This window comes from Haplochromis burtoni, unplaced genomic scaffold, assembly GCF_018398535.1.
Source record: "Haplochromis burtoni strain Fernald_Lab_line unplaced genomic scaffold, NCSU_Asbu1 Contig_449, whole genome shotgun sequence".
In the NCBI taxonomy this organism is placed as follows: Eukaryota; Metazoa; Chordata; class Actinopteri; order Cichliformes; family Cichlidae; genus Haplochromis; species Haplochromis burtoni.
The window spans coordinates 273,921-293,750 of NW_024582810.1; the positions used below are offsets into that span (position 1 = coordinate 273,921).

General features: G+C 39.6%; 1 protein-coding gene across 1 annotated transcript in view; it reads right to left on the reverse strand.

The window, feature by feature from the left end:
- The window catches only part of dcc (DCC netrin 1 receptor), a gene marked incomplete at its 5' end in the record, with an annotated part of 257,227 nt that overhangs the window by 76,229 nt on the left and 161,168 nt on the right, over positions 1–19,830 (reverse strand). Inside the window, 5 exons of the mRNA XM_014341226.2 lie at positions 2,701–2,839; positions 4,947–5,185; positions 12,714–12,809; positions 15,967–16,161; positions 17,533–17,643. Of these exons, the coding sequence (XP_014196712.2) occupies positions 2,701–2,839; positions 4,947–5,185; positions 12,714–12,809; positions 15,967–16,161; positions 17,533–17,643 (780 nt within the window). The remainder of the gene's footprint in view (positions 1–2,700; positions 2,840–4,946; positions 5,186–12,713; positions 12,810–15,966; positions 16,162–17,532; positions 17,644–19,830) is intronic.

Sequence of the window (19,830 nt, forward strand, 5' to 3'; positions counted from 1 at the left end):
CAAAAGGCTAAATTCTTGTGTGGTACAGCAACCCAGCGAGCCGAGGAACATTATAAACCCTTGCTGGAATATTAGCTCAAAGCCATTTTGACTCTGCAGAGACCTCCATCACAACTAATCAAAAACAAGCTTCAGATTCCTAAAAATAATAGCTCATTAGAGAGAGAGAGAGGATTATTGTTGTTCTAAGGCAAAACTGTCCAGACCAACAAATGCAGTCTAAGTAGCATACACCGTATGAAAGCTTAATCACCTATTCATTGCTCCACCAAGCAATCGATCACCCACATGCATTTTTTATTGACAAAAATCAAGTTCATTTTGAAAATTAAAACAAAACACACTGAAAAGACAACTTTGCCAGATATCTCAGATTTAACTGAAATGTGAAAGGTAACTGGGTTCAATTCACTGAATAAATGCTTGGAAAAAGATGGTAATTTCTTTATGAACACAGGTTGCAGACTGTCGGGAGTGCTCGGGAGATGATCCAGTATATAGTAGCATGATGCAAGCTAGGGTCATGCACACTGAGAGGCACAACCAAGTGCCTTTGAGTTCCAGACAGACAAGCAGCTGCTGGCTAACCAACCAGATAGGCTGACGGGCTGACAAGACTGCAGTTGTGACAGATGTGGCGATCCCAGCAGACAGAAAATTCAGGAAGATTCAATAATAGAATCAAATAAAATAAAATCCAACCATATCAGAGGTCACTGTCCAAAAGAGTTCAATCCTAGGAACAACCACACTGTGGAGAAGCCTCAAAGTTTCTCATTTTGGTTATGTTCACATCCATCCATTACATTGAACTTTTACTAGTATGGCATACTGAAATGGATGTAAGAGATGAAATATGAATGAATGAATATGAAACTATGCTTATGGCCTAGGAGAAGGTCAACTAACCCTACCCTTGAGTGGCTTGTTAATGACCCATTAGTTTCAAAGAGGTGGAAAAAAATGCATTTTTAAAGCAAAATCCTCTCAATGCTTTTTATATCATTTATTTCAGGCAACTCCATGTGAGGACCACATACATGAGATGGTGCTAATAACAGTAATGCAATTATGACACAAGGAGCAAGATCTTCAGGTTCATCAAGGTTCATCCCCTGGTGTCCAAGTGTCTATAGCTTTTAAATACACCAATACCATTATGTGATACACTCTAATGTACAGAAATATTTCTCATATCTGCATTTCCTATTTTTCATAGTAAGACGGACACATTATGAGCTGCAGTAAATGCAGTATTTACTTTGTTTTGCTTTTTAAAAAGTGGTCAGTATGTGTATTGTTGTGAAAATATGGTCAGTGTGTGCCTCCAGAGCCAGTGGATCACTGCAGGGACTGAGTGGGCTCAGTCCGTCTGCTCACTCTGAATGTCAATGTATTCCAACAGGCCCCAGGGAACCGGGGCCATAATGCCGTTCACGCTTAATTGGGTGACAAATCCGGCAAACATGATTGTAAACATCCTGAAAGGGATACCTTGACATTTTGATTTCAGTCTGCGGTTGGGTTTCATTGCTGCATTGCTGAGTTGTTGTGTTGTTGCGGGAGAGAGTGGAGTTTCTAGATGACTGTTCACTGAACCAAAACATCATTTCTATACATAGTTAAACTTCTTATTAAAAGTAATTGCTGTTCAGGGAGGGGAAGAAAATAGAGTAATGCATCTCATTGTTTGGTGCACCCATGCTTCCTGAAGCTGCCCTTTTCCCTAAATGTTACTTTCAGTAGAAACTAAAGTTTCTGCACGATGAATTAATAAATGTCAGTCAAAGACTCATAATACATTCACAAAAAACAAATAAACAAATGATCCACCTCAAACCAGGATTTTCACAGTTCCCATTCACTGTTTGTGTAATCAGCAGTGCAATCTGGCATCATAGCTACTCATTTAAGGCAATAAGATATACAGTTGGCTGCTTTTCATTTGCATTAAGTTGATTTAAATCAAGGACATCCAACAGTGCTCAGAGAAACAAAGCAACCTTTAATTTAAAGTCCCAGAAAATTATTTTCAAAATTATTTTTGATTTTTGATTTTTGCACCCTGTTTCTTGATTTCTTAAAGTGCTTTGTGCCCCATGTATGTGAAAAGCACAATGTAAATAAATCTTCTACAGTAGCTTGAAACAAGTTGTGCAAATAAGGGCTGAAAGACTAATAAAATGCCTTTCGAATAAGTTCCAAGTTTACATAGGTAGTAGATAGCTAATGATTGCATAGAAAAAAGGGAAGCTAAAAATATTTGCATATTTGCATGCATGAGAAAATATGTGCTGTATAAACTTACTGCCTTTCTCCAATCTCCAGTAAGGTTCAGTTCAAAGTGAGCTCTACCAACTTTCCCCTCTCATCCCACCAATAAGCAGCTTTCAGAAAGTGAGAAAGGATCTTCACAGAATGCAGATTTCTTGGTGTGGTAAAACTGTGGCCAAACTGTGCTCTGTCTCTATCTGGCACAGCTACAGTTTGTGCACTTGCAGTTGAATGTGAGGCACCTGTTGGTTGTCTGTGATGGGAATCGTTAGCGCTTCCCTGACTGCTATGTGGTTAAAGGGCCTGTTTGGGAGGTCTTGTGTTTGGGAAATAGGTTCAGAAACAGGTTCGGCTTAAAGTTAGAGTCAGACCTACTAGTGTTATGTTTATGAGATCCTAACAAAGGGCAGAAGCTGTGAGACTTACCTGCTTCATATGTCGTAGCATGCGCCGTCATACTCCAGGTGCTGGACTTGCGGCCTTTGGTGACCATAACAGCGAACTCGTACATGGTGTTTGGTTTGAGGCCAGTGACCGTGTGGCTGAGGGCCGTAGTGTCTGCAGACTGGACACATGACATTATTTGGAAGCTTAGATGGCTTTATGTTAAACTAAACAATATGAGAATAAAGCTGCTATTAAAAGATAAAATACACAGAAAATACAATCAACGGATAAAATTACAAAAAAAAAATAAAATCACATTTCTAACCCTAAACCCTATGCTGTGGGAGTGATCGTGGTGGGGCGCCTGGATCAACAATGCCAGGGCCAATTTTTTGTCCTATTCCAACCCTGAGGTCATTATTATTGAGGAGCTTAAAGGTTTATTTACAACTTTAGACTTTTATTAAAATTTGATAGTGTCTACTTCCCAAACTTTGATGTCTGATGACAGGGAAGAAGAAGCAAAGATGTTGTCACTTTCTCTTTGTCTACTCTTTATTAAGAACAATGGAGTCTGCCCTTGTATAGATTTCCTTTTTACAGTATTATGGGAGCACAGTTCAGATTATTTTTTCTAAGGTCTTTTTCACTCTTACAAGTTCTCAAGAGTTTGGTTTTCCAGGGAAACTCAGTAACCTAAAATCGAACAAGGATTTTTTTTATCTTGCTTTCAGACCACCATTAATGATACAACCCTTGTGTTTTTACTACTTCACTGCAACAGTGCTGCCTAAAATTTTAAGTTCTTTCTGCCAACTGAGAGATTTTTTATGTCAATAGAAGCTTCAAAAGTGTAAAAAATTATTAATAAACTTTGGTTTGTAAGACGACTCCATTCTCCAAGAGGGGTGTGCATGATTATTCTTGGTGGTATTGAGCAGCAGCAACAGATGGGGCACTTGTAAAAATGTTAGTGAAGGAATGAGATGGAGATGAAAGGTATGAACTTTAATTCCTGTAAGCTGATAAATGAACAGCAGCAGGAGGTGGAGATGCAGTTGTGAGACTGCACATCCTGGAGAAATACTGATAAGGTATATTTGAAATTAGGGTAAATAATAAATGTGTATACAACATCATTTCAATTTGTGACTACAGCTAAAAGAGGGAAAGTGGCTAAAGACGTAATTGTTTCATTGTTTTTGTAAATTACATGCAAGACTTGAATTGTATGAACTCCAGAGTCACGTCCTAAACTGGGACAAACAAATCCAAACTCAAGCCCAAGTTAAGAAAAGTCCCATTATTAAAACTGAAATCCTTTCATTTCAAATATCTAACACAGCATCATTTGTCAGGTAAGGCTTTACATAATGAGTAGATGCTAAGGGAAGCAAAATGTCAAGATACTGTGAACTCCATGTTAAACCTCATGTCAAAATCTAAGTTTGGACCAACAAATTAAGTTATAAGACAAATCAAGAGTAAAGAGAAGTCCCAGAATTTTGAATAATTAGGAAGGCATTATTTAAGAGGTAATGTAAATCTAGTAAATCTAGACGAATAGATGGTAAGTTAAGCACAATGTTAAGATTGTTGAAATAACCCTAATCCAAGACAAGTAAGTCTTGTCCAATCTGAACTATAAGGATCGACAGGGTCCAAGTGAAGAATACAAAAGTCAGATCCATGCAATCAAGTCTCATGACAAAGTTTTCTGTCAAATCCTCAAAATTATCTCTCATGACCGTTGGCTCCTAAGTCAGGTCCTAAAGGCCCAAGGAAATACTGAAGGCAGCTAAGTATGCCCCATACAAATAGCTTTGAGCCTCATCATAACAGCTAAGTAATATACATTTTTTTAAGTTCTAAGTTAAACCCAAGCTTTAAAAAAAATTATGTAATCTGTTTTGTTTATTTTGCAGGATTAGTTTAAAATACATGTCTTGCTAAAAGCTTATTTTGATTTTTAGTGGAAGCCACTATTTATTTGCACTTCACAGAGACAAGATAATAATCAGTCTGAAATTGAGATATACACAAATCCAAAACAAATTATTTTCTTGGTCCTACTGTTGATTCAACATTACTATGTGATACTAAAGATATTGACAATTAGATCATTTGCTTTTTTTATAGTTTAGGTTTTAGACTTTAATTAATCACTTATTCACTCCAATCAAAATCAAAGGTTTTATTTCACTTTCAAAATAAAAGTCTGAGGGTAAAAGTCCTCAAATGTAATGTCAACACCCAGAGCATGGACATGAGAGTCTGTGATTTACCTTGTACTTTCCACTGGTGGAGTAGCTTGTCTTCCATTTGACGGAGTAGTAACGAACTTCCGATGACTTCTGGTTCTTGGTCATAGAGTTGTCGGCCCAGGAGACACGGACTGAATCCGAGGACAGAGCCACAGCTTGGACCCCCACTGGGGGGATCATGGGAGTGCTGGTGTCTGGCATGGGAGTGGGGTATTTATCAAAGAGGTGGAAGAGGTCATCCTCAGATGGGTCAATGGGGTCTTTGGGGGGGGGGGTTAGCGGTAACCAAGGTGTTTGGGAACATTTAATGAAATCATACAAAGCAATGGAAGTGCAATAATGACGTTTATATATAGGAAACATATTGAAGACAAATATATAATTACATAAATAATAAATAGATAAGATGACATGCAAGTTTGGAAGAGACATGCAGCAGGCAGCCATGTTTGTTGGAGAGGAAAAGGAAGAGTGGTGGATGAAGAAGTGAAAAAGAGGAGAAAAGGAGAGAAAAAAGACAAAGATTAAGGAGACAAAGACAGATTAAAGACGTTATTCTAAACAGCAAGTGGATCCACAGACCCACAAAGGGGTGGGGCCTACAGGACAAACCCATTTGGTGACCACAGTTACTATAATGGACAGAACCAATGGCCAGTGACACTTATTTTTTTAATTAAAGAAAGTGAGGAAAAACAGGCCTTATTAAAAGTATCTGTGTGAATGAAATCCAGCCATCCTGAGCCTTCTGTATATTTAAACAAATATAAACTCATTGATGTGGATCTGTGGTTCCAGAAAACCAGAGAGCTTACGCTACCTTCAGATGCTTTAAGATATCTTTCAGGAACATAAATTAAATACACTGTGTTTAAAAAATGTACCTGATTTTGATCAAATTTCTCCATTTTGTCAATCACTTATTTGTCATTAAATTACTGGGAATCTCTCCAAAATCAAGGAATCATTTGTGTGTGTGTGTGTGTGTGTGTGTGTGTGTGTGTGTGTGTGTGTGTGTGTGTGTGTTTGTCCTTTGCCTATGCGTACAACCAACAATCCCGTCTACATCAAACTTGGTAGGAACCCAGTTAAGTACATTGCTGAGTTTGAAGACATAATGGTCAGTGGTTAATTGTAATTGTAATAATTGTAATTGCTAAAAAAACATTTAATAGCATTTCCAGCTACCCACTTGTGATATGTTTCGGGGAACACTAGTGAATTCTAGTCATGGCATCATCACCACAACTAAACCTACAAGAACACTTCTCACAATTTGCTACTCAATTCCTGGTGCTTCAAAGCAATGGACTACCGCAAGATTACATTTCAATTGGATTATTTTTAGCACTTCCATCAGTTAGCTGTGTTCCCCAGACTCAAGACGCTTGTATACTGTACCAGTACACAAAATACATGTGGATGTACTTCACTGAGGGTACACTCAGAGAAGCACATTTTCATTGACTGTATCCTCTTAGTTGTCCTCTTCAGGAAACTGTAGCATTATGTGTGTGTCCGCTTTCACAACAACAAATTTCTTACATGTGAGGCGTTTGGAGGACATTTACGGGGTTACACTCTCGCCGAACAGATACTCTTTCAGTAACTTGTAAATCTAAAGATAAGAAAAGTCAGTAGTGGAGCTGGAGATGCAGGTTGAATACCTCAGTGAATGTGACTTCTGAACCACAAAAATGGAAGAGCACCTGAAGGCAGCAGGATGTGAAAAAAAGGCATTAACAGATGCTAACAGAGAGCTGGAACGAGCTGAGGTAAACACAATGAACTAAAGAGTGAATAAAAATAAAAGCAACTCTGCTGGTTTCAGCTCTGTGACCTCTGATCTACAGACCGTCAAACCTACTGAAAGCAGAAACACAGTGATGCAGATCGTTTAAAATACACACAAACACACCCACAGTAGAGTTAAGAGCGCTGTTTACTGGTTCACTGCGAAGCCGTTGACATGAATTTGAACTGAAATTTTATTTTTAGTCTTTTTCATTTAATGAGCAAAACAGCCTGTAGGGCAGCTAAAAATGAGCATTTGTAATGCGGGAAAATCTCTGTGCAGTTTGGTACTGGCCAAAATGCTGATGACTGAGATCAGATATATGGAATATGGAAAAGTTAAAAGATGCCAAAAAAAATATAAGAACAACTTTATTGCTTATTTAAATGTTGCTTTACTTTACTGTGAAAATAGAGGGCAGCCAGCTCCAGCTGAGAGTGCTTTTCTTCTTCTCATTCTATTCCTCTACCTCTACCTCTAGAAAATAAGACGAGAGAAAGCTGATCTTTGTCTGTCCTTCTGCAGTATTTTTTTTCATGATTCGAACATCTTTTCACCGAGCACACTTACTGTCTGACACCCACACACACAGATTTTAGAAGTGTAACTCGAACAAACCCTTTTGAACTTTACATCTGCTCACACTGCACTGTCTCCTCGGGCTTCACATTAACAGTCCTCAAATTCCACCTACACTATCTGGACTTCGTGAGGGGTCAAACTGGGCTATAGATTTAAGCTGGCTACCACAAAACTACCTCCATTACTTATACTGACACACTGATCAGTAGTGATTCTACCGAATCCATGTATTTACAACCATATACCCAGCAGTGGTCTGGTTTTATGCATAAAGTCTTCTCTTGCAGCCACATTTAATGTAACAAGAACAAGAGTGCTTCAAATTATTAATTTAATGAAATTATTAAATCCATGTGATACATAGAAGAATACTTATTATGCTCATTTCCAGACACATATTTGTATATTTCTGGACTCTATTATAGTAGCTGTGCATGAATCATGAAATAAATAACAGACACACACAGAAAAAGAGCAAAGTGTCTGCTACTGAAAGAAATAAGCCTTACAGTAAGATAAAAGTAGATCTCTTTGTAGAACAAACAAATCTCGAGCTTACATTTTCATATAACAGTGCAACAGATCGATATTTTTTATGCCACATAGCTACCATAAAAATGTTGTTTTTTAAAGAAAGAGCTGACAGGAAGTAGAGGATTTCTGGTACACAATTGGTATGCATCTGCAAGCCACACCTGCCTCCACCTCTGCTCCTCCTTTTGGTGCTATGTCTGACCTAGTCAATAACAATAACTGCTCTCCAGTCATCCAGCTTTCCACATAGAGCTGTGCCAACATAGAAAGGTCTCCAAAAGGAGCCAAATATAAGGTACGCTTACTAAATTTGCTTTTACAGTAATAACTTTTAAAGTGTGGCTTATGTTTCCAAATACCTTTTAGGGACTGGATTAGTAGATTTGTGATATGTGGATGTCACCAGTATAGAGACCAGCTTCTTTTAGTAAGGGAATACTGTTGACATTGAGAGTATTAAAAAAGTTCAGTTGGAAAATAATTTTTTTCATATACATGGATATAGCTATAAAAATAATATTAAAGTTTTACATTTTGTTACAAATATTTGATGATAAAATTAAACAAGTTTAAAATATTTAGAAGTAATTCCTGTGAGACAGAAACTTCAAACTGTTCTAAACACTTGGTTTGACAGTTTTTGTCATGTCATTGAATAAGGACACCCTAATATGGTCATCTCAGGCAGCCCCACCCACCTGCTGCTAAAAGCCCTACATTCCTAAGAGATAGCCAATCAGAGGCAAGTAGATGAAAAGAGAGGAACAGGACTTAATTTCAGACAAAGGGTGAACTAAGGTGCAGCACCAAAGTCTTTATAAGACAAAGATAGATTATTTTGAACTGTAATTAATGCAGAGCTACTCTGGTAGAGTCCAAGAAACTGAGTTGGAAATATTGCAGAATGAAAAAAAGAAAGAACAAAACCCCCAGTAATATTATTTCAATTTGATGACAAGTCAAATAGCTTTACTGCATTATTATGGTTTACACCACTGGATGGTATCGCAGGTTGAAACTCTCTGTGCGAGTTCATATGAGGGTAGCATCAGCTGTGGGAGCTGACGCGGGCTCATCCTGTTGCATCTGCAGTGTAAACGAGAAAATCAACATTGACATCTGATGTGCAGCTGCAGGCCATGAGAGAGAGAGAGAGAGAGAAATTGATCGAGGAGGTGTTTGGAGCTGCGGGGCGAGCTGCACCAGGCGGTGTCGTGGTTAAACTGGTCGTCCAGCATCACAATAAAGCTCCAGTCAGGACAGAATACTGATGAGGATGAAGGACACGCCTCTTCCTCCACCCCCACTGCGCTCTTCTCTCTTTTCTCCTCCTTTCTCTCAAAAGTCCTCTTCTGTATTCTCACATTTCTTCATCCTTTCTAATCCCTCTTACCTTCCCTTACTGCTTTTCCTCCTTCCCTTCTCCTGCTCTAACTTTCTGTTCCTTCTTCACTTCTCTCTTCCCATTACGTTGTCCCTCGTGTATTTACTTCTTCCTTCCTCTCCATTCTTTTTTCTCCCACTATCCTCTTATCCATCCCATCATCTCTCTCGCTGTCTCCCTGTCTCTGCGGTCCTCCAGTCGTTGATTAAATGGTAGCATGGCGGTTGGTTAGGGATCAGTTCTGCAGTGTGCGGGCGGCGAGGACGAGGCAGTATATTAACGAGGATCCCGCCGTTAACGAGCCATTTTTTAAAGCTCTCGTAAAAAAAAGAGAGAGAAAGAAAAAGAAGAAGAAGCCTCTCTAGCAGGCTGCTGCCATGACAGGACACACAGACAATGTGTGTGTGCGGGTGTAGGTGTGTCTGTGTGTCACTGTTGACGACCTTGGCAGAACAGTAATGGGTTTAGTTTCTATCTCAGCCCTCAGGGTCTCGGCTTATCAACTCCTGACTGTCACATTGCAACGCCATGTTAGACTGTATATCTGTAAAGAACTCCCCCTGTATCTGTGCATCGCTGAAGAGCTCCAGCTTTGTGTATGCATGTATATGATACATGTATGTATATGTATCTCTACTCTGGATGTTTCTGTGAGATTCCAGAAAACTTCAGATAGGGCTACGAATCTCAGGAAATCTAAGTTTTTGTCTACAAATTTCTAGATTATTCCATTTCTGTCTACAAATCTGCAGGTCTTTAAAACTCAAGATGCATCTTAGGAGTTCTAGATTACAAGATGTGTCTCTGCACATCTCTAAAAAATGCTACATTCCTCCAGAAAACTCTGGAATCTCCCAGATACCAAGGGTTCCAGATGTTTCTACCTATATCCAGAGAACTCATAAAATTTGTAAAATTCTTTTTTTGTGTGTTTGAACTCTCTGGTTGACATTAGCATATCTACAAATCTCTAAAGAACCACAGGCATGTCTTCAAATCTGCTGAAAATCATATATGTATGATCCAAAGAACTCCAGATGTTTCTACGTGTCTCTAGAAAACTCACGGTGTCTATGCATTACTAACAAAACTCTGGATGTTTCCTCAAACATGTAAAATAACCTTACATGGTTTTGAATCTTTATGAAGATCAACATGTCTCAGAAAGACTGTAAACATGTTGACAAATCTCAGAAACATCTGGAGTACATGTATCAATGCAACATTTCAATGTGTCTGTATTTCTATGAAACTCAAGATGTCTACATATCTTGAGACAGTATCCCCATTCAGGATGTCCTATAATCTCTAGAATACAGATATGTATTCTTGTCTAGATAACCAGAGATTCCTTCAGACAACTGGAGACCTGTTGCACTTGTTGAAAATTTTAGCTATATATGTACGGAGAACTCCAAATGTGTCTACAGAAAACCTGATCATACCTATCTACATGTAAAGATCTTCAGGTACGATCAGTGCAGAATGCCAGTAAGTCTAACAATCTACAGAAAGCCTCTGGAAGTGCTGAAGTGTGTAGTACTACTTAGCCAACATATTCATAAATCAACATGTGTTGGTGTATCTCTATAGGAGTCCAGATGTGTTTACATATGCCAAGAGAACCTCCAGATGTACTTACAAATCTCTACGGATCTACAGATGTCCTCCACTCTCTCAGACACTCAGGTGTGTTTAGAAATGTCCAAAAAGCTCCACATGTGGAGATGCATTACTACAGAACTCCAGATGTTTTCAACAATATCTCTACAGCCGCAGGTGTTTATCAAATATCCATACATCTCCTTATGTGTTTCTCCACAAGACCAAATATGTTTGTGTAATTCAAAAGGTCTCTCGATGTGTTTACAAATACAGAACCCCAGGCGTGTTTACAGATCTCTGCAGAATTGCAGGTGTATCTATATTGCTATAAAAAATTAACTTTTTATTGTACGTCTGCAGAACTACAGAGAGAAAAAGTATTGCTCACTGTAAACATGACCACACCTGATCCTTTGTCTCTTCTTTTGGACTTTTATGCCCTTCTTGGTCATCTATTTTTCTGCCTCCATACTCTTTCCATGGGGTTTCATTAAAGTTGATGAAATGTCTCTCTATCCAGCGACCCTTTCTTCTGTTTTTCTCTGTATGAGATCCACATCTGACCCTTATCTCCCATCCACCGCCTCTCCCTTCCTCTCTTAAAGAAATCTCAATCAAAGACAACAAGTTAAAAATAACCTCGTTGTGAGTTTCCCCACAAAAACATCCAGCACTGAAGGTTAAGAAACTTTGGTGAGCCAAGTTTTCTCCACTGCTGGTTTTTCCTGTGACTATCATCACATCATGAGGGTAGAACCGTTTTATGAGAGTTATAAAGGATTTATGTCAGCTGCAGGCTGCTGGGCGTGCAGAGAAGGGCCAGCTGTTTAATTCATAAGATGAAACTTGGCTCTGAGTTGGATGTGTTTCATTTATCTCACTTCTGCAGCTCAACGTCTGCAGGGACAGCTAATGAGTCTCTCTCTCTTTCACACTCACACATGGTATAAAGGCATGGGTATAAGCCATCAAAAATTATATCAATCAATATATAAACAAATATAACTACAGTACATGTTAAACACACCAAAGGCTGTGGAGTTACATGTTAGCAGAGTCCTCGGCATTAATATTTCAGGACTTCACATCCAGATTGAAGCCTAATTATTAGAAAGTGCCTCTTCTAAATCAAAAACATAACTACACTGGTTTCACTAGCATCAGCTCAAACCTGCCTGGAAGAGAAATTGCAAACAAAACAGCAAAAAAATTTGATTAAAGCCATCTCTGTGTGCTTGCTTTAGCCCCTCCTTCAGTGTTTAAAAGCACAAAGCCAGATATATCAGCTTTTCAAAAAGTTTGATTTTCCCAGTCATGAGTTTGACTTGGATATTGATCAAGCTGCAGCCTCAAGCACTCAAAAATGAGGCCAGTGTGGAAGTGCCAAAACCTTCCACAGTTTCTCTAGTGGCCACTCGAACTGGCTCCAAAAGAGAGCGAAAGCAAACATGTTTACAACCTGCTACAATCTTCATCTTACTCACCTGTTCAAACAGTAACTGGACTTAAACCTCTGCATGATTAGGTGTGTGTCCACTTTGATAGGTGGGCTATTACAGTAAGCAAAATATGATGTAAAAGTGTAAGTGTAATACTGTTATTATTTCTCAAGCTATTAATCCTACTTGCTCCTACAATGGCTGCTACCGCTACTTCCACTGAAGTTAATAATTTCAGCTATAACTACTAATGCTAAGGCTTAAAATGCCCAAAAAGCTACTAATACTGTTGGACACATATGCTCCATCTAGTGATACAGCTAATACTGCTAATATAAGCCTCATGTTATGCACTGGCATGTTATTATATTTTAATCAAATCTGCTGCCTTAGTGCTCTGTAAACACAGATTACTAGGATTGTTATCGGCGCCTGGTGAGTCATCCTACCTGTCAGGGATCGAGTGACGGCGCTCTCGTACAGAGGGACTCCCTCCCCAGCATTATTGAAAGCCTTCAGGGAAATCACATAGTGCGAGCTTGGCTCTGCGGAGAAGAAAGACGGAGAGAGAGCGAGTCATTTTAAATGGCATCTGCCACAGTACATTATCATGTTAAGATGCAACTGATTGCTTGCTGTCTTCTATGTGTTTCAGCAGGGTCTACTTAAAGGAAGCATCATTAAAAGTAAGCGGGGAAAGGTCAAGACTAGTTTGACCAAAGTGACTCGACATGAACACAAGTCTTTAGCTAAACCCTGCTCAGTGACTGTAACTTTTCTCTAGTTTGACAGTAAACACAGAAAGCTGCACTTTTTCAAGAAGATGCAGGACTTGAAATCTGCAAATGTTACAGCATTTTTAAAAATGAGGTGTTAGAGGGGGACTGCCATGTTATCAGTTGGTATAACTCAAAAGCACAAGATTCAGTAATGAGGTGATGACACATTTGGGCCTAACCTAGAATACCTTAGATGCGCAGTCAGAAGTGTCCTACTGTTCACATGTTGGTTTAAATGTCATAAACTGGCTTTAACCAGTTTAAGCAAAGAGTTTGTGGGACAGACGTGGTCCAAATGCCTCATCTGGTCCATATAAGGCAGGTGTGGCTGAACTAAAGAAGCAACAATCAAGGCCAAGTTGGTCATGTAGGTCAAACATTCCTTTCTATTTGGGCCACAAAGTCAACGGTGCAGCGGTGCATCTGCAAGCCAATTGGTAACCCACTTTATCATGTTTTTTGTGATGATTGATCCCTGACCTGTTTTATTTTGTGGGTTTTGCTTGTCATGCTTGCTCTCCAACGTTCCACATATGCACATGAAAGGCTGGAGAGCTCTCAGTAGAGAGTCCTGCTGCCAAATATAAATTGCTGCTGGCGTAAATATCAATCTCCCAGTGACAACAGTAGCTCTAACTAAATTATGTTTTATTGAGCTGAGTAGCAGAAGTAAAGAAAATCGTCTCACACATCCTTTGTTGTAAATTTTCAAAGGACTTACAGAATTGTAAGCAGTGGACCAAACCACCATGAGGAATATGAGGGGGATTCCGTTTTTAGAACTTTATTGTTTTGAAGTCATAACTAGCTGTCAGAGCTTCCACTACATATAATTGCATTTTTTTGATTATTTTGTTCTATTTTTCCCACATATTTTCTGCCCACAGTTCCACTGATGTGACAAATAATTTTGGCAGGGTTAGTGGCCAAGTCACAGCCACCCGCTTAGCCACACCCTTGCCGCAGACATCTGTAGTCATCATCATGCAGCGGCTCATCCTGCCACAGCCGGTCACGCGTGATGATGCTGCATGTTCTCACCATGTTGCGCCAAACCTTCGCAGCAGTTAGGCAAACACGGCGGCTCCGCTCCCCAGACGCATGAATTAATGATCGCTATGAATTATAAATACCGTGTACATATGTGCACTCACTCCCATGTGTGCATGCAACACAACGGCCCGATTTTATTTTTTCCATCACTCCTCCATTATGAGACCTGAGATGGGAATTCTCAGCCGCATATAAAATTGCACCCTATTTGTTATTGTCTTCTTTGGCATGCAAATTGGTTGTTGCACTCACTGGGGAGGATGTTTTCTCTTTTTCGACCTTTCACAATTAGATTTCCACCTCAAGCAGCTTTCTTATTAAATTCTTTTAAATTATTGATCGTAATTAAATGGGGGGATTTCATCTTCATAATGAATTAATGGAAGAGGCAAACGCTGTGTGTCAATATTGGCACGCTGTCAGCAGGAGCAGCTGGATTTATGAAGGATGAACTTATTAAGTAGGTGCTGTTGATAAGCATGCTGGAAATGCCATGACATGATGAATTATTTTGGCGCTGATAAGAGGAAGGACAAGAAATGAAAAAAGGTTCTGACAGTGATGGAAACTATTGGTGATTAATATTCTGCTTATGACTGCAGGTGTTTCTGGCTATGAGGCCTGGTGTTGCATCAGGTGTCCTACAGCTCTGCCAGTTTGCCCTTTAGCCAGACACTAAGTAGATCCAGAATATCCTAAATTCACAGTAAGGCACCTAGCTCCTAAAGGATGAACACTTTGCTGAAATAAGTAAAATTCTGTCCACATTAGTTGTTTTACACAGTCTCAGTATCTAAATATCCAAAACTTTTCCCCCAAACTGTGATACTTTGTCCTAATGGGCTTTTTGTGTATGTGTAAAATCACAGTCAAATAAGAGCCATTACATTAAGACGGTTCCCACTGGATGTAGATAATCTCATACTCTAAGATGTTCTCTTCGGAAGCAAGGTTGAATTTTAACAAACTTTGACTTTAGTAAAAGGGTGAATAGCCTATAAAAATGAGCAACGTGTGTCACAAGAGTGCCTCTACAGTAAAAATAAGCCAAGCAGCCTCTTAGGATGAAATAAAAAAAAAAAACAACCACCTCCTTGGTGGTGGTTATCTTCTGGCTCGTTTTGATAAACACAGACTCCAATGTTAAAATGTCCAACTTTACAGCAGAAATTAACATGTATACAGCCTTTTACTGATAACAGTTTTGGTCTTTATGGATAATTTCAGCCTTCATAACAACTGCACAGGGATGAAGTTTTATATCACTCATCCATCTGGATACAGGAGTTAGGAACTTAGTGAGTCTGATTGACTCACTAAGTACAGTGGGAGTGGTGAGCTCCCTGTCTAACCAAAAACAGGAGAAAACAGTTGAGTACCCAGCACAGAGAGCTATAGACAGTCCAATCTGCTAGCCCACCCCTTACTAATCTGAGGCAGTGAAATGGACCTCTCAATCACCTCTGCAGTCCTGCTTTGAGGTGCAGACTGCCAAAGATGTTTGTGCTTCTGTTTTGGAGAGTGATTTTCATGTATTTATTGGTTAGTAACAATTATACGCTTTTTGAATATTCATGATTTATCAGCATATGTCACCGTTTTGTTTCAGTACATTGAGCTGTAATGAAAATGCAGGAAAAATTATGTCGATCCATAAGAAATGGTGACCTGTTTTGGCCTCAAATATTAAACCTGTTCACTGCTTGCAGTAAATCAGACTTTGAAAGTACAGCTCTCAGTTGGAAGGTCTATTTTGTCTCCTTTTGTTGGCAATAGCTGGCGGGTAATGTAGGCTGAATGTGTCCTGGATGAAAATGGTATCCATTTTCTTAGCAAACTATAGGTGAAGTCACTCCAGCCACTTTCATACCTAGGTTTTCAATAGAGTAGTATCTCTGCTTGCTGTCCACTCTGACCGTCTCAGCGTAGGGACTGCCTACTCCATAGCCAATAATGTAACCCCTGACCAGGATGTTAGGGCTGAGCGGTGGAGTCCAGGACATGATGATGCTGTTGGGAAGTGGCCTGACGTGCAGGGAGCTCGGCTGGTCAGGCACCTGACTCTCTGCAAACAAACCAACAATAAAATGTCAGACACAAAGACGATGACAGCACTGTGGTTTGGGGACATCGGTACATCACTGACCTCTACCACCGCCAATAGTCTTAAAGCTAACCCTGTTAGTGCTCACAGAAGCAGGTACTTAGAGCAGCTGTGGGTAACAAATGCTAACCCTGTTACCCCTAAAAAGACCTGACACTTAGTGTTATTCCTCGGGAACAGATTAGATGAGATTAGAGCACTCTTGGTCCTCGGGGGGAGATGCTTCATATCACTTTATTGAGTGATAATCCATCGAAATAAGATTTGTGTCTCCCTCTGTCCCGGCCCGGAAACACAGTTAGCATGGATGTGTTTGTTGTTTTTATCTCTGCAGCATCCTGCTGACCAGAACATCCTGGTGCTGAGCTGGTTATCGTTTTTTAAATTATTCTGCTAAGAGTTATAGGGTTGAAAATCCCCAGAGCTGCTAGCCAGTTTGTTTCTGCTGATTGTTTTTGCTTCTGTCTATAGCCTCGTAATGGCTTTGTAACTCTCGATAACGTAGCTGTAGGCAGATATGAAGACAGTTTTAATGCTTATGAATATACAGTAACCATTATAACTGAGTTATCAGTTTATCTTTAAAGAGTACCTTTTATACTTATGTCCCATCAAAATATACATTCTGGGGCTGAAATGTGTCTCAGATAGTTGATAACCTGAGGGGATGCACCAAGACCCAGTATAAGATAACAGGGGTCATACAAAGCTGTTCTAGTACTTTAGTCCATGAATAAAAATATAGAACAGGAAATGAGGAGAACAGACTAACTTTAAAGCACTAAATCCTCCACTTATGTCTTTGCTGAGGGTGTTATAGAGTAGCCGCTGACAAACAAATTTGTTCAGTACTACATTATGGTTGTTTTGAATGCTAGATAGCAGTCCAAATGGAAGGCTCGGTGACCGTTACATAATTCAGAAGAAAGCAGAGGGAGAAAGAGATTTTTTTTATTTGGACAAATTAAAAAAAAACTCTCAAATGACATTTTTTATCTACCCTCATATGCAAATGTGCAACTTCTTTACGTTGTTCATGTACTGCTCATTCATTAGTATTTAAGCTTAAATGAAGCAAATCTTTCTGTTTTCGATATGCTTACACATGGACGACTGCTTTTCCTTTTCTTTCCGCTTTATTCCATCTCCTCTCACTTCCCCCTCCTTGAGCTAAACCTTCCATCAATCCACCCGACACCCTTCTTTAACTGGTTAAATATTTATGCGAGTGTTAGGGCAGTGGAGGTATTTACATCCTGTTATACAGATCACCGCTGTCACACACACATGCACACAAAAACACACACACGCTCTATCACTCTCTGTTTTTACCATCCAGGTCATTCTCTGGCGTCTCAGCGGTGTACCAATCGCTGGCCGGGCCTGTCCCATTTGCTGTCATTGCTGCTACCTGGAAACTGTACTGACTGCCCTTCTCTAGACCTGGAAAGAGAAAAAGAGAGTGAAAGCATGTCATTATGCCGTCATCGTTTTCCTGTTGTACGGCTGTAAAAACACAGGTTTGCTGCTTATAACCGATTCACAATCAACACGGTGTCACAGTCATAAATGGTCATATATGGACCCAGTGCCACCCCAGGACTGAAAAATGAAATACAAAAAATACAATTCCTCAAATGGCCACTTGAGGCTCACTGCCATATCAACTGTGTGGTGATTGTTGTTTAAATTGAATAACTCCAATATTTGGATTTTTATAAAAGTTTAAAGTTTGCAATTGAATGTCAGCACAGGTAACTGTAGCAGGGAGCTGTGTACTAGTCTTCATCTATGCTAATTCAAAATGCTGAAAGGCTCCTCTGCACTGCACTTGTGGTCTTGGTGCCTTTTTCCACAACATTTCTAATGGATCTCTCTGACAGACCTTAAGTCTTATATAGGCTTTCTAGCTTAACTGGCCACTACCCAAGTTTATTTTATGATTCGAGAGCTTTTTCATTAATTTGAGCCAACATTTCAATTTACGACTGGACAGTGCCCTCACCCTTATTTTTAAAATTCAGTTGCTGCTAACCAGCTAGTTCTGCTCTTTCCAGTGTCGAGTGTTGCTACTGGCAGACTGGCCAGGTTGTAGACTTGCTTGGGAGATCTTCCAAATATCAGTGTCAGTAATGGTCCTGTTAGTGATGGACTCCCAAGTGGACCATTTCCTATGAGGTTGTTGGCTCACACCATAATTGTGCGCTTTCCCTCCATCCACCTTAGTTACTATAAAGATAGCAAGCTCTTTCCTCTCCTTTCTGGTAGCCTTTGGATCGTCTTTTTGGCACTGTAACCCACCCTAGGCCGACAGTGTTGGATTGTATAAGACCAACAATTTCCTAGTGCTTCAGGCAATTTAAGGCCTTGTCTAACATTTGAGTTGCACTCCACTTGCGCTCTGTGTGAGTTTTGAGATTGGCAGCTTAAATAGCCGGGTCTGCCGAGTCTCTTAGCTTCAAAAGGAGCCTTACCTTCTCATTTTTGTAGCCCATGCTAATTAACTAAAGTGGGAGCTGGTGTTACCGTTACTGCCGCAGAGGGGAGGAATTGAGCAAGGCTACAAAAAAGTACAACAAATAAAAGCTACCAGAAACCAGAGTGATTAAATCTGTGCTGCTGTCAGATTGTATGATTGGACCACTTAAGCCATCTAGCCTGATATCAGGACACTCAGAGTGTTAAGGAGCAGAGTTCAGAAGTGTTAAATAACTGTGACAATGATGCCCAGTACACACATGGCCAAGTAAACCTAGCATGTCATGCGTACCACAACTATGCAGACATTTGAGAAGACAGTACTCTGAAGAATATTTAATCATTCTCATTCAAAAAAGGAAACACATTTTTTTTACCTTGAAATTCCCACTGCTTGTTCCACTATGTGGGATAAGCAGTTAAGAAAGTGCATGGTTGGATTTGGGGCTTAGGTAATACGTGTCATTACATAAATGGAGTAAAATAAAGTTTTAATGTTAGCGTTAAGTATGTTTGTTTAATGTGCCGTTCTTTTCACCTCCTCTGAGAAGCTGAGTTTTTTTTTTTTTATTCAAGAAATAATTTTATTAATTTAAATTTGTCTTTTATTATCAGACAATAAAAAGGAGTGATTACTGCTGACGGCCGGGCTTGCAGCAGGCGGATCAGATTCCAAACACGCACACACACAAAAGCAGAGCTGCCACTGGGCAATGAATTCTGATGCAGACAGACAGATGAAGATAACCATCAGTGGAAAATAATGAAAAGGAAGATCAGTTTCATTCAAATCCTGCAAACCTCAAATTGAAATAATAGCTGGTGGCAGTTTGAATGCAGACACACAATCACACACACAGACCCAGACTTGCAGCTGTTTTTCACCAAAGTAAAGAAATAAATTGACAGTTCCACAGACATATTAAAGCACACACACATATCTTTAGGATTTACGTCTTCTTTGTCTCTATTTGAAGATTTACGCATGCCGACTGTCAGACTCCCATCACGTTCAGTGAAAACAATATTCTGTGCTTTCATTAAATCCCCATGTATATATATATATATATATACACCAGAAGGCAACATTGCAGACATAGAGGACAGTTACAAGTACCTGGGGATCCCGCAGGCGAATGGGAACCATGAAGA